The following is a 21,389-nucleotide window of genomic DNA, read 5'->3' on the forward strand; positions in this document are numbered from 1 at the left end:
CTTCTGCACATCTATCACTCCAGTGTTTAGCTGTTAATTGTAATTATTTCGCCACCATGGCCTATTTATTGCCTTCCCTCCCTAATCTTACCTCATTTGCACACACTGTATATAGACTTTTTCTATCGTATTATTGACTGTATGTTTGTTTACTCCATGTGTAACTCTGTGTTGTTGTGTCGCACTGCTTTGCTTTATCTTGGCCAGGTCGCAGTTGTAAATGAGAACTTGTTCTCAAGTGGCCTACCCGGTTAAATAAAGGTGAAATAAAATAAATGTATAAAATATCATTCAGTCTTTGGCAGATTGTTGACTGGGAATGCATCCCAAAGGGCACCCTAATTCCCTAGTGCACTATATATACAGAATAGGGTTCAATTTGGAACACAGACTAGGACAAACAAAAGTAAAAGAACAAAATGGCCGTTGTTGCATCATGCTTGTCTGTGGCCTGTAGACCCTCAATGTCTGTGTTTCTGACGAGGAGATAAGATTAAATAGTACATGCTGCATGCTGGAAATGCTAATCAGGTTTGAAGAAAATAAATGTAATAGTTTTCTTATTGATGGAAATGTATACCGTACTAACCATTCCCATATAACACATATCATTAAATATAACACATATCATTAAATACAACACATATCATTAAATATAACCCCTTGGACCATAAAGGAAAGAAGCCTTCAGGCATTATTGTGTTTTAATCCTCATTATTTTTTTAAATTTAAGGTATGTAATGTTGACGTTAAAAATCCACCGATGAACATAACGATTCAATGACTGATTAGTAGTAATTAACCAATTGAAAGGTCTCCAATCTGACCCAGAGAACCCATTTATATCACACTGTAAACCGGTTCTGTCATGTGATCAGTCAGCTGACCTCTGTACTGGCTCATAAAACAAGGCAGTCATCGGGCCATTCGTTTGTTTGTTGTTCAGCAGTTTTAGGGTGTTAGACCCGAAGGTTTCTCTCTCGATTCAGCAGCACTCGAGTTTGTCACTTAACGATTATATTTATTGCAGCGCTGTAGACTTTTATAAAGAGGGAAACAAAGCTGTCATCACAGCGCTTCCTGGTTTTTTTATTACATCGGTGTCGCAACCAAACCGAACACAACAGCTGCGAATGCAAACGTAGTTATTGCGTGATAGCTGACTAGTTAACTAAGCAACTAGAGGTTTTAGAAAAAAGCAATTTAGATGGTTTATTTTTGTAACTTTTATATTTCAACTTTTGTACTGAAACATTGTTTTGAATCCGTTTCGGCGAGCTGACTTCGCTGTTGAGCAGAACAATGCGCTTCGCACCTATCCCCTGCGCCGTGGGGTTGCTGTGTTGTGTTCTGGTGTTGTGCTCGGTACCGTTGGGGACCTCGTTCCCCGTGCAGGACGAGGGGAAACCGGGCATAACGTTTCTGGAAGAGGTCGGGCGTCTCCGGTTCGGGTTCAACTGGCGGAACCTGACCTGTCCGGTGTGCAAAGTCCTCTTCACCATCCTGGATATCGCTCTGCTGGTAAGATGGAACCCTATTCACTATATATATTCCCTATATAGTGCACTACTTTAGACCAGAGTCCTATGGCACCCTATTCCCTATATAGTACACTACTTTAGACCAGAGCCCTATGGCACCCTATTCCCTATATAGTCCACTACTTTAGACCAGAGCCCTATGGAACCCTATTCCCTATATAGTACACTACTTTAGACCAGAGCCCTATGGCACCCTATTCCCTATATAGTGCACTACTTTAGACCAGAGCCCTATGGAACCCTATTCCCTATATAGTACACTACTTTAGACCAGAGCCCTATGGCACCCTATTCCCTATATAGTCCACTACTTTAGACCAGAGCCCTATGGAACCCTATTCCCTATATAGTACACTACTTTAGACCAGAGCCCAATGGAACCCTATTCCCTATATAGTACACTACTTTAGACCAGAGCCCTATGGAACCCTATTCCCTATATAGTACACTACTTTAGACCAGAGCCCTATGGAACCCTATTCCCTATATAGTACACTACTTTAGACCAGAGCCCTATAGAACCCTATTCCCTATATAGTACACTACTTTAGACCAGAGCCCTATGGAACCCTATTCCCTATATAGTACACTACTTTAGACCAGAGCCCTATGGAACCCTATTCCCTATATAGTGCACTACTTTAGACCAGAGCCCTATGGAACCCTATTCCCTATATAGTACACTACTTTAGACGAGAGCCCTATGGCACCCTATTCCCTATATAGTACACTACTTTAGACCAGAGCCCTATAGCACCCTATTCCCTATATAGTGCACTACTTTAGACCAGAGCCCTATGGCACCCTATTCCCTATATAGTGCACTACTTTAGACGAGAGCCCTATGGCACCCTATTCCCTATATAGTACACTACTTTAGACCAGAGCCCTGTGGAACCCTATTCCCTATATAGTGCACTACTTTAGACCAGAGCCCTATAGCACCCTATTCCCTATATAGTGCACTACTTTAGACCAGAGCCCTATGGCACCCTATTCCCTATATAGTGCACTACTTTAGACCGGAGCCCTATGGAACCCTATTCCCTATATAGTACACTACTTTAGACCAGAGCCCTATGGAACCCTATTCCCTATATAGGGCACTACTTTAGACCAGAGCCCTATAGCACCCTATTCCCTATATAGTACACTACTTTAGACCAGAGCCCTATGGAACCCTATTCCCTATATAGGGCACTACTTTAGACCAGAGCCCTATAGCACCCTATTCCCTCTATGTAACAGTATAACTTTAGACCGTCCCCTCACCCATACCCGGGCGAGAACCAGGGACCCTCTGCACACATCAACAGTCACCCTTGAAGAGGTCCCTTATCTAAAAGGGAAGGAAAAACATCTGCACAACTGACTTTTCACTGAGTTCAAACAAAGCAGTGTGCCAGGGAAGCTGTCTTCATAAAACCATGATACAAACATGATACAAATGTTCCAGAAGTCACAAGGGTCTTGGCAATTACAGCTGATCACTTGACTTAGTGCAGCTGATCATGTGACTTAGTGCAGCACCTAGCCTTGACCCGGTTCTGTACACCATACGGTTTATCTGTGTGACCTTGAGTTGACAGAGCTTTATCAAACTAGCAATGCCAATGGGCAAGCAATATTGGCCTACCAAGCAAAAAGACAGTAACTAACACATTTTTTGACCAAATGAGCTTTGTAATTTTTTGCTACATTTCAATATGCCTAATCATGTGGACAAGTATTGTGTTTAGGAGACAATGGGGGTCATGTTAGCCAGTAACTGGATAAAGTTACTGTGAAACCAAAGGTAAATTAAAAGCCATTTTTCTCAGTTCCACTCTGAGCAGTTACTACCTTTTTGCTTGATAGGACAGAATAAATGGGTTGGTTGTTGAGCAACACAACTGATACGGGAGCTAGATGAGGGTAAACAGGCAGGGTTGGATGTTCCATGATACTTCATCCTAGTAGCAAGCACTCCAGGCCTGTTCATCTCTGTCAACCAACTAAGGTAGCTGAAATGACGAGCAACCAAGATCACACTTTTTTTTTTTTTTTTTTAAACTAGGGTATAAGGCGATCTGTTGTCTGAAGACAACTGAAAGTAACACAGATTAGAGGCCTGACGAGAAGACGGCTCTGTGGTTTTGGCCTGGTGGTGAGTGAACGTCACCGAGGCCAACTGTGTGCTTTTGGTTGATACTGCAGATAGTCAGATCTCAACGTCGTGCTTCATCCCCATAACAACCAAGAAGGGTTGTGATAGGGTAACGTTTCCGGTCTGCTTAGACACCAATGAGATGGCAGCGGTGTCTGGTCTGTTTTTAATTCATTAACCAGGTACCAGCTGGGTCTGGTCTGTTTAGTTCATTGACTGTACAATAGGAACCAGGTAATAGCTGGGTCTGGTCTGATTAGTTCATTGACTGTAGAGGAACCAGGTACCAGCTGGGTCTGGTCTGTTTAGTTAATTGACTGTACAATAGGAACCAGGTACCAGCTGGGTCTGGTCTGATTAGTTCATTGACTGTACAATAGGAACCAGGTACCAGCTGGGTCTGGTCTGATTAGTTCATTGACTGTACAACAGGAACCAGGTACCAGCTGGGTCTGGTCTGATTAGTTCATTGACTGTAGAGGAACCAGGTACCAGCTGGGTCTAGTCTGTTTAGTTCATTGACTGTAGAGGAACCAGAAAGGAGCCAATGAAATGTCTCTCTCGTCTGTCAACCTCTCGTCTGATGAGTGGGCTGTGGGAGAGGCCTGTATCAGTCTAACCTCTCTCCTCTCCCATGTACAGTGATGTGGTGATGAATGGGTCTAACCTCTCTCCTCTCCCATGTACAGTGATGTGGTGATGAGTGGGCTGTGGGAGAGGCCTGTATCAGTCTAACCTCTCTCCTCTCCCATGTACAGTGATGTGGTGATGAGCGGGCTGTGGGAGAGGCCTGTATCAGTCTAACCTCTCTCCTCTCCCATGTACAGTGATGTGGTGATGAGCGGGCTGTGGGAGAGGCCTGTATCAGTCTAACCTCTCTCCTCTCCCATGTACAGTGATGTGGTGATGAGTGGGCTGTGGGAGAGGCCTGTATCAGTCTAACCTCTCTCCTCTCCCATGTACAGTGATGTGGTGATGAGTGGGCTGTGGGAGAGGCCTGTATCAGTCTAACCTCTCTCCTCTCCCATGTACAGTGATGTGGTGATGAATGGGCTGTGGGAGAGGCCTGTATCTGTCTAACCTCTCTCCTCTCCCATGTACAGTGATGTGGTGATGAGTGGGCTGTGGGAGAGGCCTGTATCAGTCTAACCTCTCTCCTCTCCCATGTACAGTGATGTGGTGATGAGTGGGCTGTGGGAGAGGCCTGTATCAGTCTAACCTCTCTCTCTCCCATGTACAGTGATGTGGTGATGAGCGGGCTGTGGGAGAGGCCTGTATCAGTCTAACCTCTCTCCTCTCCCATGTACAGTGATGTGGTGATGAGTGGGCTGTGGGAGAGGCCTGTATCAGTCTAACCTCTCTCCTCTCCCATGTACAGTGATGTGGTGATGAGTGGGCTGTGGGAGAGGCCTGTATCAGTCTAACCTCTCTCCTCTCCCATGTACAGTGATGTGGTGATGAGTGGGCTGTGGGAGAGGCCTGTATCAGTCTAACCTCTCTCCTCTCCCATGTACAGTGATGTGGTGATGAGTGGGCTGTGGGAGAGGCCTGTATCAGTCTAACCTCTCTCCTCTCCCATGTACAGTGATGTGGTGATGAGTGGGCTGTGGGAGAGGCCTGTATCAGTCTAACCTCTCTCCTCTCCCATGTACAGTGATGTGGTGATGAATGGGCTGTGGGAGAGGCCTGTATCAGTCTAACCTCTCTCCTCTCCCATGTACAGTGATGTGGTGATGAGCGGGCTGTGGGAGAGGCCTGTATCAGTCTAACCTCTCTCCTCACTACTTCCTGTCCCATGTAGAGTGACGTTAATGAGGAACGTGTTGCGCGGGCTGTGGGTGAGGCCTGTATCCGTCTCCACCTGGCTGAAGAGCGGGTCTGTCGTCAAATCACAGAGCTGTTCAGAGATGACTTCATCAGGTAGGCTTGGGATTGGTCCTGATTATCTGATATCTTTTTTTAAAATTAATAAATCATTTTTCCTGGTGTTCTATAAGTTTGCTGCAGTGCATGGTGGGACAGTGAGTGAATACACCTAGCCTCTGAAGAGATGCTGTCCTCGGCATTTATTTAAAGAGGTGATGTGCTCGCTGCACCTGGACCACATGCCTTTGTTTCCATGGAGACGGGCAGGTGTAAGTAATGGTTATGTCCTTCCTCCTGTTTTTCAGGGCCTTGCAACAGTCTCTGTTGTGGCCGTCGGAGGCCTGTGCTCTGCTGGTTGGGAAGTCATGTGGACGCTTCGATATCTATGCCCCATGGAACGTAACCCTACCCCGGATCCCCAAACCCCCAGTCACCCCGCCCTCACCCCCCAAGCCTGGAGCACCACAGAGCAGGGTCCTCTTCCTCACAGACATACATTGGGATCAGGTTAGTCAATGTGGTAGGGCAGTTCTTCAGACCTCTCCTCGGAAGACGTTTCACTGTGGTTGTAGTCCTGAACTAGCTCATCTAATTCATTAATATGTTGACCAGTTCTGTCGCGAGTGCCTCTGGGAGTGCCTCTGGGAGTGCCTCTGGGAGTGCCTCTGGGAGTGCCTCTGGGAGTGCCTCTGGGAGTGCCTCTGGGAGTGCCTCTGGGAGTGCCTCTGGGAGTGCCTCTGGGAGTGCCTCTGGGAGTGCCTCTGGGAGTGCCTCTGGGAGTGCCTCTGGGAGTGCCTCTGGGAGTGCCTCTGGGAGTGCCTCTGGGAGTGCCTCTGGGAGTGCCTCTGGGAGTGCCTCTGGGAGTGCCTCTGGGAGTGCCTCTGGGAGTGCCTCTGGGAGTGCCTCTGGGAGGGCCTCCTCACCTTGATCATTCCTTTTGATAAAGCAGTAGCTATACAATGATACATGTGCAGAAAAGACAGGAATGCCAATGGCGGAGGTGGTGCTCTGTTTCATAGCCATATTTCTGTGAAGCTCATGTTAGTGTTGTGGAAGTTCACCTGCCTCATATATGAAGGATCTTTATTTTGGGCTGCTGTTGTTGGCCACCAAGTGTTAAGAGTCAGTGTTTGGATAACGTGTGCAATGCTTGATAGAGTGATGTTAAAGAGGTCTTTCTTCTGGGTGACCTGAACATTGACTGGTTAGTAAACTAGTTGTCCGAATGAAGAGAAGTTCTAACGCTTGTAATATAACCCAGGTTTATCACTCAACCAGCTAGGTTATCATTTAGGTTTGGATTTGTGACATCGCTTGTATTGATTATATCTTCACTAATTTGCCAGAGCTTTGCTCCAAAGAAATATCCGTTCCCATTGGCTGTAGTGACCATAATTGTGGCAATGACAAGGCCAATGGTTTGAACCTGAAGAGATTCATACAGTGTTTTCTCAGGACTCTGTTGTTTTAACATGTCTGTTGGTTTGTGTAGAATCCAGATTCACCCCTGGGAGCATTCGTAAAAGGATTCATGTCAGTTGTTGACAAGCTTTCCACCCACCGGTTTAGAGATGAACTGAGATGAACTGTAAGAGCCCTCTGGATTCATGTCAGTTGTTGACAAGCCTTCCACCTACCGGTTTAGAGATGAACTGTGCCCTCTGGATTCATGTCAGTTGTTGGCGAGCCGTCCACCTACTGGTTTAGAGATGAACTGTGCCCTCTGGATTCATGTCAGTTGTTGGCGAGCCTTCCACCTACCAGTTTAGAGATGAACTGTGCCCTCTGGATTCATGTCAGTTGTTGACAAGCCTTCCACCTACCGGTTTAGAGATGAACTGTGCCCTCTGGATTCATGTCAGTTGTTGGCGAGCCGTCCACCTACTGGTTTAGAGATGAACTGTGCCCTCTGGATTCATGTCAGTTGTTGGCGAGCCTTCCACCTACCGGTTTAGAGATGAACTGTGCCCTCTGGATTCATGTCAGTTGTTGACAAGCCTTCCACCTACCGGTTTAGAGATGAACTGTGCCCTCTGGATTCATGTCAGTTGTTGACAAGCCTTCCACCTACTGGTTTAGAGATGAACTGTGCCCTCTGGATTCATGTCAGTTGTTGACAAGCCTTCCACCTACTGGTTTAGAGATGAACTGTGCCCTCTGGATTCATGTCAGTTGTTGACGAGCCTTCCACCTACCGGTTTAGAGATGAACTGTGCCCTCTGGATTCATGATGAATTGAAAACCGTTATGGTTCAATGAAATTATGCAAAAGAGGTGTTAAACAAGTCAGGCTGCTCAGCTGATTGGTTGACGTATTGTCCATTGTTACTAAACTCAACAAGAGATCCATTATTTTACCAAGATGAATGACAAACCCAATGGGGGGGGGATAGCTTAAAAGATATCATGGGCAGAACCCAATCTGTCGTTCATTGAAGTTGATGGGTCATTTTTAATAACAAACTTTCGACCTTGCCAATCGTTTAGTTAAAGTCAATGAAATGTTTGCAGACTCCGTGAAATGTCAGTGAAGTTGAGTGGTATCCAGATTATCATCTCTCGTCCGAGGATCTAAAGTTACCGGTTTAGGACACAAGGGGGCGCCAACACATTCCAAAAAGCCCATGGGGGGGGGTGACTGTTACCAGAATACTGAAAGGACCCTGGGTTTATAAGCGCGGAAATCGACACTGTAGTTCGAACATGTTTTTGCGGCACAAGTAATACAACAGATCTATTACCGCTGTGATCATAGTCTACCTCAATGTTGAAAAATAAAAAATATATATATATATTTGAATATATTTATTTTTAAATGGCCTGAACAACAATGCATTGGCAGCAAAGCCAATATGCAGTGATAATATATTGGGCCTATAGCTTACTGTACAAACCTCATTGCTCCAGAACTGTTTTTAATTGGTTAATGTTGCATAGGCTTTTTTCCAAAGTTTTTTTTTTAAACATTGAGCAGTAGATCTCGGTTTGCATTTTGACTCTGATCTTGACTCGAAGGTTAGTGATCACTGTTCTAGAGTTTTCCCTACAATTGTGATCTAACGCAAAATGAGCCACTTCCAATGCAACATACCGAAACAACGAAGTCTGCAAGAGATTTTGTTGTAGGCAGAACTCATCGTATTGCGTTGACACTCATGACTCGGCACGTACTCCACAGAGCTGCATTAGGCCTATATGCATTTATTCCTTTGCCATATATAGATCTGTGCCATTCACTTTGAACTGGACTGTGTTTACAACATGAGCGGTCTTGAGTAATGGGCTTGTTTTGAGATCAAAGCGAGAACTGCATATAGCCATCTGTACATTTGTTCATATTATTTGCTCGTTAGTGAGTTATTAGCCCAGTTATAGATAATTTGTAGTCGGCAATAGGGGAATGGTTGTTTCCTGCAAGAGAACAAAACATGTGCATTTCTAGACATCTTTGAAAAAGCAAGTCGTGTAAATAGCTTTTATGTCTTAAAGGGGCAGTGTTGTATTTTGAGAGGGGCTTAGCCAATAGTCGTAGTCAATAGTCGGAAAGTAGCATTTGTCTGATTCTATGTAGTAATGGTATGGGGAATAATGCATTTTACTTTTATGTGGTTGATGCAAGAAACCACTTTACAAACACCTTGTTTTAAAGGACAAGCGGATTAACAGGTTGTCACACCCATCATTTTGCCCCCCCCCCCAAACATCTCCTGGAATGTCATCCTACATTGAACACCACTCATGGGCTGCTACTGTAGGCTGAATGATAGAACAGCTGTTTCCATGGTAAAGTGTTATGGGATGCATTTTCTCCATTGTTTGTGATGGTAGGCCTCTCTGATGGACTTGGCCTTTTCGACCACCCCTTACAGAAATACATTTTAGCTTCACCTTCAGCTAACGCAAAATCGCTTCACGCGTCATTCAATGTGGCCAATCATTATTCCTGTTCTATAATGTCTTGTTTTATATGGACCCCAGGGAGAGTAGCTGCTGCTTTCGCAACATTAAAATACAACTGTAATGTCCCTCCTGGTGTTATTTGTGAACAGGATTATGCAGTGGGCAGCTCTGCTGACTGTAAGGACCCGCTGTGCTGTCGTAATGAGTCTGGATCTCCCAGCTGGAATCAGAGAGCGGCTGGGTTCTGGGGCTCCTACAGTAAATGTGACCTGCCCCTGAGAACTGTGGAGAACATGTTGGAGAACGCAGCGCGAACCGGACCGTGGGACTGGGTCTACTGGACAGGAGACATACCCGCTCATAACATCTGGTCTCAAACCAGGAAGCAGCAACTGTCTGAACTCACCGTTGTCACCAGACTGATACACAGGTACACAATCTCTCGTGTGTGTGTGTATATGCACAAGTTGAATGGTAACTGACCACCTTATTTTTCTCTCTGTAGTCACCTAGGTAACTTGAAGGTGTACCCGGCGATCGGTAACCATGAAAGCACCCCGGTCAACAGTTTCCCCCCGCCGTTCGTCCATGGCAACCGGTCGTCGCGCTGGCTCTATGACACCATGGCCGAGGAGTGGGCGCCATGGTTACCAGAACAGGCCCTGAAGACTCTTAGGTCTGATAATGATTTAACTAGAGAATCTTCTAGTTCACCATACTTCTTAATTTAGAATTGTATTTTATTTAACTAGACAAGTCAAGTTAAGAACAAATTCTTATTTTCAATGACGGCCTAGGAACAGTGTTCAGGGGCAGAACGACAGGGCCTACAGGGTTGGATAGAGTACCGTAGTAAGTTTCCCCCCCCCGGATCCATGCAGACTGTAGTTCTGAGGCAGTGGTTGGTAGGATCCAGACAGTCCTCTGTAGTGGTTGGTAGGATCCAGACAGTCCTCTGTAGTGGTTGGTAGGATCCAGACAGTCCTCTGTAGTGGTTGGTAGGATCCAGACAGTCCTCTGTAGTGGTTGGTAGGATCCAGACAGTCCTCTGTAGTGGTTGGTAGGATCCAGACAGTCCTCTGTAGTGGTTGGTAGGATCCAGACAGTCCTCTGTAGTGGTTGGTAGGATCCAGACAGTCCTCTGTAGTGGTTGGTAGGATCCAGACAGTCCTCTGTAGTGGTTGGTAGGATCCAGACAGTCCTCTGTAGTGGTTGGTAGGATCCAGACAGTCCTCTGTAGTGGTTGGTAGGATCCAGACAGTCCTCTGTAGTGGTTGGTAGGATCCAGACAGTCCTCTGTAGTGGTTGGTAGGATCCAGACAGTCCTCTGTAGTGGTTGGTAGGATCCAGACAGTCCTCTGTAGTGGTTGGTAGGATCCAGACAGTCCTCTGTAGTGGTTGGTAGGATCCAGACAGTCCTCTGTAGGGGTTGGTAGGATCCAGACAGTCCTCTGTAGGGGTTGGTAGGATCCAGACAGTCCTCTGTAGGGGTTGGTAGGATCCAGACAGTCCTCTGTAGGGGTTGGTAGGATCCAGACAGTGGTTGTATTCCCCTGCTCAGTCACACAACAATTGGTTGATGCATGCAAAGTCAATGACGCCATTTGGGCACTAGATTGATGTAGTTTGACCTATCCAGGTATCCTATGATGTGGTTAGCTGATGTGTTACACTCTCTGTGTGGTTAGCTGTTATGCTGTTAAGTGGGGAAGACTCATTTCAGTTGAATGCATATAGTTGTACACCTGACTAGGTATCTCCATGCCCCTCCCCGACTGCATTGCAGATGAATGCCAGATCTCACAATCCCTGGATCAGCTGAACGCGTACATAGTGTTCAGACCCCTTCTCTTCCACATTTTGTTACAGCCTTGTTGTAAAATGAATTTCCCTCTCCTCTCTCTCTCTCTCTCTCTCCAGGCATGGTGGGTTCTACACGGTAGAGGTCCAGCCAGGTCTTCGAGTGGTGTCTCTGAACATGAACTTCTGCGCCAGGGAAAATTACTGGCTGATGGTCAACTCCACTGACCCTGCTAACCAGCTCCAGTGGCTGATCCATATACTGCAGACCAGTGAAGAGAAGGGAGAGAGGGTGAGGAGAGAACCCACTCCACTGTCTGGTTAATATACTGCAGACCAGTGAAGAGAGGGGAGAGAGGGTGAGGAGAGAGAGGGTGAGGAGAGAGAGGGTGAGGGGAGAGAGGGTGAGGGGAGAGAGGGTGAGGGGAGAGAGGGTGAGGGGAGAGAGGGTGAGGGGAGAGAGGGTGAGGGGAGAGAGGGTGAGGGGAGAGAACCCACTCCACTGTCTGGTTAATATACTGCAGACCAGTGAAGAGAGGGGAGAGAGGGTGAGGGGAGAGAGGGTGAGGGGTGAGGGGAGAGAACCCACTCCACTGTCTGGTTAATATACTGCAGACCAGTGAAGAGAGGGGAGAGAGGGTGAGGGGGAGAGAGGGTGAGGGGGAGAGAGGGTGAGGGGGGAGAGAGGGTGAGGGGGAGAGAGGGTGAGGGGGAGAGAGGGTGAGGGGAGAGAACCCACTCCACTGTCTGGTTAATATACTGCAGACCAGTGAAGAGAGGGGAGAGAGGGTGAGGGGAGAGAGGGTGAGGGGTGAGGGGAGAGAGGGTGAGGGGAGAGAGGGTGAGGGGAGAGAACCCACTCCACTGTCTGGTTAATATACTGCAGACCAGTAAGAGAAGGGAGAGAGGGTGAGGAGAGAGTGATAACCTACTCCACTGTCTGGTTAATATACTGCAGACCAGTAAGAGAAGGGAGAGAGGGTGAGGAGAGAGTGATAACCTACTCCACTGTCTGGTCAATAATACTGCAGACCAGTGAAGAGAGGGGAGAGAGGGTGAGGGGAGAGAGGGTGAGGGGAGAGAGGGTGAGGGGAGAGAGGGTGAGGGGAGAGAGGGTGAGGGGAGAGAGGGTGAGGGGAGAGTGATAACCTACTCCACTGTCTGGTCAATAATACTGCAGACCAGTGAGGAGTGATAACCCACTGTCTGGTCAATATACTGCAGGCTACAGACAGGAGGATTTGGGAAGGATGGAGTGAGGGATGAGAAGAGGGATGTAACTAACCTGTAACCATTGTGTCTTTCTCTCTCTCATGGCTGTCTCACTGTCCCCCTCCCTCTTGTCTCTGTCTCAGGTCCACATCATTGGTCACATCCCCCCTGGTCTCTGTTTGAGCAGCTGGAGTTGGAACTACTACCACATCATCAACCGGTAGGAAGAGATGGTCAAGGATGTAAAATTCGCCATTTTGAATCCAATATAGGGGACCTAAGTGATTTGTGTAGATCCCGATGGGAAGTTACCGGGGGGGGCTGGGGTCTTTGAATCACTATTGGCTGTCAGTGAATGAGTGATGTGCGTTTGGACCAATCCCGGCTGTTTCCAAGGCTCAGCCAGCCGTTCACATGACAACAGAACGCAGCGCCCGACTGAAGAGAAGTGCTGCTGTAACTGACAAGTCTCGTCTCCCTGAACGGTGGGTGAGGTAACGGTGGGTGAGACCGGGGTGAGGTAACGGCGGGTGAGACCGGGGTGAGGTAACGGCGGGTGAGACCGGGGTGAGGTAACGGTGGGTGAGACCGGGGTGAGGTAACGGTGGGTGAGACCGGGGTGAGGTAACGGTGGGTGAGACCGGGGTGAGGTAACGGTGGGTGAGACCGGGGTGAGGTAACGGTGGGTGAGACCGGGGTGAGGTAACGGTGGGTGAGACCGGGGTGAGGTAACGGTGGGTGAGACCGGGGTGAGGTAACGGTGGGTGAGACCGGGGTGAGGTAACGGTGGGTGAGACCGGGGTGAGGTAACGGTGGGTGAGACCGGGGTGAGGTAACGGTGGGTGAGACCGGGGTGAGGTAACGGTGGGTGAGACCGGGGTGAGGTAACGGCGGGTGAGGTAACGGCGGGTGAGGTAACGGTGGGTGAGGTAACGGCGGGTGAGACCGGGGTGAGGTATAGGGTGGGTGAGGTGTAACCGAAAAACAACCGTCTTTTGTAGAGTTTGAGCTGAAGGAGAAAGTGGTGGAACAAGTATGATAAGCATCGTGAAGTATCTGGTTAGCTGGATCGGTTTCTCCGTTAACTTATCCAGAGAAATGTTGAGCAACATTAGCCAATTTAACTGATCAAATCATTGAGTTTATGGTGTGAGAAATGATCTGGCTAATAGTCAGACAGCTGACGTTACAACAGCAGATAAGTTAACGTTAACACTATAACGAATTGGTTTGGTTACTAACGGGTAACAGTATGACTCCTTGCCGTTCCTCAAGTTATAGCGCGTTAACGTTAGTTGCTTACCAGATCTGTGAAGTTGACAAACGAATGGTTTCCCTCTACAGTATGTGGTTTATTTTCAGAATGAGAGAATTAGGTGAAAATGAGGCGTTGTTTGTTAAACCGTTAAGTGTAGCTGGAGTTGGGCCTGTCTTAAACTGGATGCAACTATAGAGGTGAAAGAAACAGCACTTTCCCTCTACTTCAATACAGTGGTATAAAGGGCTATGCCAGGTGACGACCTGCCTGAAAGAGATCAATTATACCAACAACGGGTCTCATGCTCTGCTGGCACATTGTACAACAGATGTCCACAGGCAGAACGTGTACAGTGTAAATATGTTCAGAGTAGCCCCAGAGAGTTTGCTCTTGTTGTGTTGAACTTGACAGTAATACGTGAGAGTGAGGGGGGGTTTATTACATGTCTTTCTCAGTGAACTTTATTTTTGCTCACATGTAGCCTTGTGCACTTGGTTTGTGTCTATAATGGCCATATTCTATTTCTACTTTAAGATGTTTTCCCCCCAAGTGTAATATTTAGGTGCGTGTGGTCACAAGCGTTCTATTATAAAGGCTGCAATATTAGGGTATTGTTTTTTGTTTCTCATTTCAACACCGATACCGCTTATTGGAGGACCAAAAAAAGACTATAGTGATTCATCGGATTAATTAATTTATATTTGTAATGACAATTGCAACAATACTGAATTAACTTAATATAATACATAATCAATTTAGTCTCCGATGAAACATGTTTAAATAATGCAAAAACACTGGAGAAAGTAAAAGTGCAATATGTGCCATGTAAAAAAACAAAAAAAGCTCATGTTTAAGCTCCTTGCTCAGAACATGAGAACATATGAAAGCTGGTGGTTCCTTTTAACATGAGTCTTCAATATTCCCAGGTAAGAGGTTTTAGGTTGTAGTTATTATAGGACTATTTCTCTCTCTACCATTTGTATTTCATATACCTTTGACTATTGGATGTTCTTATAGGCACTAGAGTATTGCAAGCCTAATCTCGTGAGTTGATAGGCTTGAAGTCATAAACAGCGCTGTGCTTCAAGCACAGCGAAGAGCTGCTGGCAAACGTAGGAAAGGGCTGTTTAAATGAATGCTCACGAGCCTGAAGCAACCTACCATCGCTCATTCAGACTGCTCTATCAAATCACAGACTTAATTATAATGTAATAAACACACAGAAATACGAGACTTTGGTCATTAATGTGGTCAAATCCAGAAACTATCATTTTGAAAACAAAACATTTATTCTTTCAGTGAAATATGGAACCGTTCTTGGTCTTCACACCGTTCACAACGAGCCAGGCGGCCCAAACTGCTGCATACACCCTGACTCTGCTTGCACTGAACGCTAGAGAAGCGACACAATTTCCCTAGTTAATATTGCCTGCTAACATGAATTTCTTAACTAAATATGCAGGTTAAAAAATATATACTTGTGTATTGATTTTAAGAAAGGCGTTAATATTCATGGTTAGGTACGTTGGTGCAACGTTTGTTAAATCACCCGTTTGGCGACGTAGGCTGTGATTCGATGATAAATTAACAGGCACCACATTGATTATATGCAACGCAGGACAAGCTAGTTAACCACACATGGTTGATATTACTAGGTTAACTAGTGGTTATGTTAAGATTGACAAGGAAGACTGCCTGCCACAGTCTCCTTGTGGGGTGCAATGGAATCAGCATCCAAAAATGTCGATTACCGATTTTGTAATGAACTTAAAATCAGCCCTAGTCATGCCGATAACATTAGCTTGCTTTATTTACATTTTTTTTTTTTTTAGCTGTGATTTAGGTTCACATTAACCACTAATTTGACAGACTGATCATGTAGATTATAGTCTTTGTTTTAGTTAGTTAAACCCTGTGTTTCCCCCTAGCAGGGACTTGTTTTAGTTAGTTAAACCCTGTGTTTCCCTCTAGCAGGGACTTGTTTTAGTTAGTTAAACCCTGTGTTTCCCCCTAGCAGGGACTTGTTTTAGTTAGTTAAACCCTGTGTTTCCCCTAGCAGGGACTTGTTTTAGTTAGTTAAACCCTGTGTTTCCCTCTAGCAGGGACTTGTTTTAGTTAGTTAAACCCTGTGTTTCCCCCTAGCAGGGACTTGTTTTAGTTAGTTAAACCCTGTGTTTTCCCACTAGCAGGGACTTGTTTTAGTTAGTTAAACCCTGTGTTTTCCCCTAGCAGGGACTTGTTTTAGTTAGTTAAACCCTGTGTTTTCCCCTAGCAGGGACTTGTTTTAGTTAGTTAAACCCTGTGTTTCCCCCTAGCAGGGACTTGTTTTAGTTAGTTAAACCCTGTGTTTCCCCCTAGCAGGGACTTGTTTTAGTTAGTTAAACCCTGTGTTTCCCCCTAGCAGGGACTTGTTTTGCGTGTTTCAAAAAGTATCACCATTTTGGACCCTCACCAGTTGGCATCTGTCTGCGTGTGTTCATGTAACAGTCCTCCTATCCTTGGTAGCCGCTGCATGCAGAGGCACCGCCATGGGTGGGCATAGGCCCATCTACTTTGGAGCCAATCAGAATGAGTTTATTTTTTTTCCCCCAAAAAATGACTTTTATTTATCATCAGCTGTCAAGGTCTCAGACCATCCTGGACGTGGAGGTCCTAGGTTGGCATGGTTGTGAGGCCGGTTGGATGTCCTCTAAAATGACTAAAGTTGGTCAATTCTGGAAACCGCTCTGGTGGACATTCCTGCAGTCGGCCAATTGCATGCTCCCTCAAAACTTGAGACATCTGTGGCATTGTGTTGTGACACAACTGCACATTTTAGTGGTTTTTTATTGTCCCCAGCACAAGGTGCACCTGTGTAATGATCATGCTATTTAATTAGCTTCTTGATATGCCACACCTGTCAGGTGGATGGATTATCTTGGTAAATGGAGGAATGCTCACTAACAGGGATGTAAACACATTTGTGCAGTAAATGAGAAGCTTTTTGTATGTCTGGAACATGTCTGATCTTATTTATTTCGGCTCAAAACATGGGACATGTGTTTTTTAAATATTTTTGTTCAGTGTGTTCCCGCCTGGGGTTGTATAATCTACCATTGTGTTGATATATATATATATATATATATATATATATATATATAAAAAAAAAATATCCCAGACTGGTACCAATCTGTCAGTTAATTTATTTTATATAGTCATGTGGACTCAAGACCACATTCATTTCTGTCACTGGTTCTCAACCTCTCCTCAGCTCAGAGACCCGTTCCTGACAACACCAACTAACCAGCAAGCCCTTGACTAGATTAACCTGGTGAACTAGTTCAGGGCTTCAAGAAAATAGTCTTTTCCTGAGGGAGAGGTTTATGAACAGGTTCTTTCTGACTGTAGTTCTGGATCAGATTTGTTCTGCTGTGGGTGGTTTTAATGCGTGTGTCCGTCTGTCTAGGTATGAAGGTACGATCACGGGTCAGTTCTTCGGCCACACGCACATGGATGAGTTTCAGATGTTTTACGATGAGGCGACGATGACTAGGGCTGTGGGCGTGGCCTTCATCGCTCCCTCCATCACCACCTATGTCAACCTCAACCCAGGTACATGCGTGCACACACACACCTCAACCCGGGTCAGACTCTATACCCACCGATTGCCAGACCCCTGCCCTGACCTCACCCCTGCCCTAACATTCCCTCACCCACACTTGAATTTGTCTCAATCAGAATGTATGGTCTCTTCTACTGTCATGAGGACAAGATCTCAAATTGTTGTATGCACAAGAGACGGAGGACAAATCATAGAGCTTCTCTAAATGTTGTTTCCGGTTGCCAGGTTACCGGGTCTACCTGGTCGACGGTAACTACAAGGGCAGTTCTCGGTTTGTTCTGGACCACGAGACGTATATCTTAAACCTTACAGAGGCTAACCGACAGCCTGAAGGGGGGGTCTCCTCCCTGCTCCCCACCACCTCACAACACGCCATCTTCCACCCTGACCCAAACCCCAAATGGACCCTCCTCTACCGTGCTTCTGAAGCCTACGGCGTCTCATCCCTGTTTCCGTCGGACTGGGACGGGCTGATCAGGACCTTCCTCCAGGACGACCGCGTGTTTCAGCGGTTCTGGTACCTCAGACATAAAGGCCATGTGTCAGAGCCCTGTATAGACGCCTGTAAGACAACCGTTGTCTGTTTCCTACGGTCAGGCAGATATGACGAGCTGGAGCAGTGTGACCTGTTGGAGTTCGGGGGAGATATGGTTTCAGTTGTTAGGAAGACACTGTGTTGAAAAGAGATGTGGCGGGGGGTTGGTAACTTTTGAATGTCGGTCATGTTGTCACTAACTGTTCAAGACATTGAATGTGATTCTGGGTAAGTGAAATGTCATGGAACACAGGTTGAACCAGACCATCAACCAGTCTGTCCAATCAGTATCTGCGTTGTCAGAGGACATTTACTGCTAGTGAATATCAAAATAATGGGAGGGGGAAAAAACGATGTTTTCAAGTTGTTTTTACAAAGACAGAACGTTGAGTCTCTTCACTGAGGAGTTGAGTCCTGAAGGGTTGCATTGATAGTGTTACTGCATTCATTTAGCCTAATAGATTTCATCACGTTGAAGGTGTCTGCTTGCTCAGCCCGGGGGGGGGGTTCTCAGAATGACCGAAGGGGGTAGGAGCGACAGCTGGTGTTGAAATGAAGTCGGTATTTTGGTGTGAAGTTTTCCCCAGAATGAGAACGATTCGACTTCAGTTGTTGCCTGTCGCATCCACATAAATCTTGTTGCTTAGCTAGTGGCAACCAGTTTACATTGATGAACTGGTTACTTAGATTAAGGCCAGGATTCAATCCATTGTTGGCTATGTGCCATTTTAAAAAAGAAACGGTAATTTTCTGATTTTTTTGAGCTGAGAAATACAGCGTTTATGGTCAATGCTGTCTCTCTGAACATGGGAACATTGCTGTTTTCTAAAAAGGTGCATAACTGATCATAATCTCGGGTCTCAATTTTCTGGTTTTGTGAAAGCTGTTTTAAGAACTCATCTTGGTGTCCAGATTTTATTATTGAATCATTTTCAGCTCTGTATTGTTCTTCAGTGAGTTGTTTGCACATGTTGTGAAATTAATATACTGGTGATTTTCAGTCTACATCACCAATACCTTCCACTTTCATTCAGCACTTTAATTTCTGGTGTGGATTGTCCCATGTCTGTAATTATTAAAAAGATGAGAATTTTTTTTGTGAATAAAGATGCATTTTGAGATTTACTTAATTCGTTGCCCATATCTTTCTGGCCCAGTGAGTGGAAGGCGGTGAATCGAGGTGCATTTAAAAAAAAAAAAGAGAAACTATCATTGAAAGGGTGCAAAGCTCAACATTGTTTTTATTGATACAACTATTATTGTTGACGTTCCCGCCTTTAATCAGAACTTGTGAGTCAAATAGTGGCTAGTTCATATCTGTCTCGACGCTGAGAGATGTATGCCTAAAGGCCGGGACCGGAGAGAAACCTGTGGGGTTCACAAAGCATACTGCATGGTCAAGTTATGTTTCAGACTACCAGAAAAGAACAAAGTCGCAAAGAAAACAGGAGCTGCCTCCACTATTCCAGCACCATTTCAACTTCATCGTATCACCTACACTTAGGGTCAGTCTAATAATAAACTAACTAAAATATACCAAAAACAATTGTCCACTTAACATCGTATTGATTTGTGTAAAAAAAAAAGTTGGCTCACTCTTGTAGAGAGAAGCCAATGCCATGGTGACACTTTGTCATATAGTACAAGCTTTTTATGTTGTCCTAGGCTACCTGGCTAAAATGCTTGCTCGCTAGCCTAACTTTAATGGGCAACAATACGCCAGGCCAGCGAGTTACCATTGAGCCTTCTACATCTTGGCCTGCTACATATTGGCCTTCTACCCTTTCAGGAGCACAACAATGTATGAATTAATGGGTGGATCAGAATCTCCTTTATCATTGGCCAGTACGGAGAATTAAGTAAAACCACAAGTCCATCTCCATCCATGGCTAATTTAGGAAAGGGATGATTTTTAGCTAGCTAGCGGAGGACAACACAAGATGCAACAATTCCGTTTTTTTTTCAGTCAGTGATGTTTGGTTTCTGAGGCGATTTAGTCTGAAGCCAAATCTAAACTGGCTTCTTCTCTTTTTTTGTGAGTGCCACTGCATCAGATACCCAGACTGAGACAGAGGTGCTGGTGTCTCTCTGGTGAGAAAGAATATTCGGCCTCGTGAATTGAAGGATTATTAATGTACACAGATGGAAAATTCAAAAAGGCTTTTGGACACCATGAAAATCACTTAAAGCCCTTTGTACATCGGCTGCTATCTGAAAGTGCTGTACAGAAACCCGGCCTAAAACCCCCCAAACAGAAAGCAATGCAGGTGTTGAAGCACGTTGGCTAAGGGAAAAACTCCCAAGAAAGGCCAAAACCTAGGAAGAAACCAGGCTATGAGGGCTAGCCTGTCCTCTTCTGGCTGGGCCAGGTGGGGATAACAGAACATGGCCAAATGTTCATAAATGACAAGCATGGTCAAATAATAGGTCTGGGACAGGTAGCACGTCCGGTGAACAGGTCAGGATTCCATAGCCGCAGGCAGAACAGTTGAAACTGGAGCAGCAGCACGGCCAGGTGGACTGGGGACAGCAAGGAGTCATCATGCCAGGTCGTCTTGAGGCATGGTCCTACGGCTCAGGTCCTCCGAGAGAGAAAGAAAGAGAGAATTAGAGAGAGCATACTTACATTCACACAGGACACCGGATAAGACAGGAGAAGTACTCCAGATATAACAGACTGACCCTAGCCCCCCGACACAAACTACTGCAGCATAAATACTGTAGGCTGAGACAGGAAGGGTCAGGAGACACTGTGGCCCCATCCGATGATACCCCCGGACAGGGCCAAACAGGAAGGATATAACCCCACCCACTTTGCCAAAGCACAGCCCCCACACCACTAGAGGGATATCTTCAAGCACCAACTTACCATCCTGAGACAAGGCCGAGTATAGCCCACAAAGATCTCCGCCACGGCACAACCCAAGGGGGGCGCCAACCCAGACAGGAAGATCACATCAGTGACTACCCACTCAAGTGATGCATCCCTCCTAGGGACGGCATGAAAGAGCACCAGTAAGCCAGTGACTCAGCCCCTGTAATAGGGTTAGAGGCAGAGAATCCCAGTGGAAAGAGGGGAATCGGCCAGGCAGAGACAGCAAGGGCGGTTCGTTGCTCCAGAGCCTTTCCGTTCAACTTCAGGTATGTACGGCAGGACCAAATCAGAGAGATAGGTAGGAGCAAGCCCATGTAATGCTTTGTAGGTTAGCAGTAAAACCTTGAAATCAGCCCTTACCTTGATAGGAAGCCAGTGTAGGAAGGCTAGCACTGGAGTAATATGATCAAATTGGTTGGTTCTCGTCAGGATTCTAGCAGCCGTATTTAGCACTAACTGAAGTTTATTTAGTACTTTATCTGGGTAGCCGGAAAGTAGAGCATTGCAGTAGTCTAATCTAGAAGTGACAAAAGCATGGATTAATTTTTCTGCATCATTTTTGGATGGAAAGTTTCTGATTTTTGCAATGTTACGTAGATGGAAAAAAGCTGTCCTTGAAATGGTCTTGATATGTTCTTCAAAAGAGAGATCAGGG

The 21,389-nt window shown here is 45.9% G+C and overlaps 1 protein-coding gene across 1 annotated transcript; it reads left to right on the top strand.

Annotated features, from left to right (window-relative positions):
* Positions 1 to 884: 884 nt before the first annotated feature.
* On the top strand, positions 885 to 18,984 carry smpd1 (sphingomyelin phosphodiesterase 1). Its single transcript, XM_064971300.1, has 9 exons — positions 885 to 1,521; positions 5,489 to 5,607; positions 5,859 to 6,060; positions 9,603 to 9,883; positions 9,959 to 10,129; positions 11,374 to 11,545; positions 12,609 to 12,685; positions 17,169 to 17,314; positions 17,550 to 18,984. The coding sequence occupies exons 1-9, from the start codon at positions 1,303 to 1,305 to the stop codon at positions 18,002 to 18,004; spliced, it is 1,842 nt and encodes a 613-aa protein (XP_064827372.1). The 5' UTR covers positions 885 to 1,302; the 3' UTR covers positions 18,005 to 18,984.
* The last annotated feature ends 2,405 nt before the right edge of the window (positions 18,985 to 21,389 follow it).

Source organism: Oncorhynchus masou, chromosome 8 (assembly GCF_036934945.1).
Source record: "Oncorhynchus masou masou isolate Uvic2021 chromosome 8, UVic_Omas_1.1, whole genome shotgun sequence".
NCBI classification, from domain to species: Eukaryota; Metazoa; Chordata; class Actinopteri; order Salmoniformes; family Salmonidae; genus Oncorhynchus; species Oncorhynchus masou.

Bases quoted from the DNA above. Each gene is read 5' to 3' on its own strand.
- smpd1 (XM_064971300.1), top strand. From the start codon at position 1,303: ATGCGCTTCGCACCTATCCCCTGCGCCGTGGGGTTGCTGTGTTGTGTT. The intron at 1,522-5,488 runs GTAAGATGGAAC...TGTCCCATGTAG, and splicing joins TCCTGGATATCGCTCTGCTG to AGTGACGTTAATGAGGAACG. The intron at 9,884-9,958 runs GTACACAATCTC...TTCTCTCTGTAG, and splicing joins GTCACCAGACTGATACACAG to TCACCTAGGTAACTTGAAGG.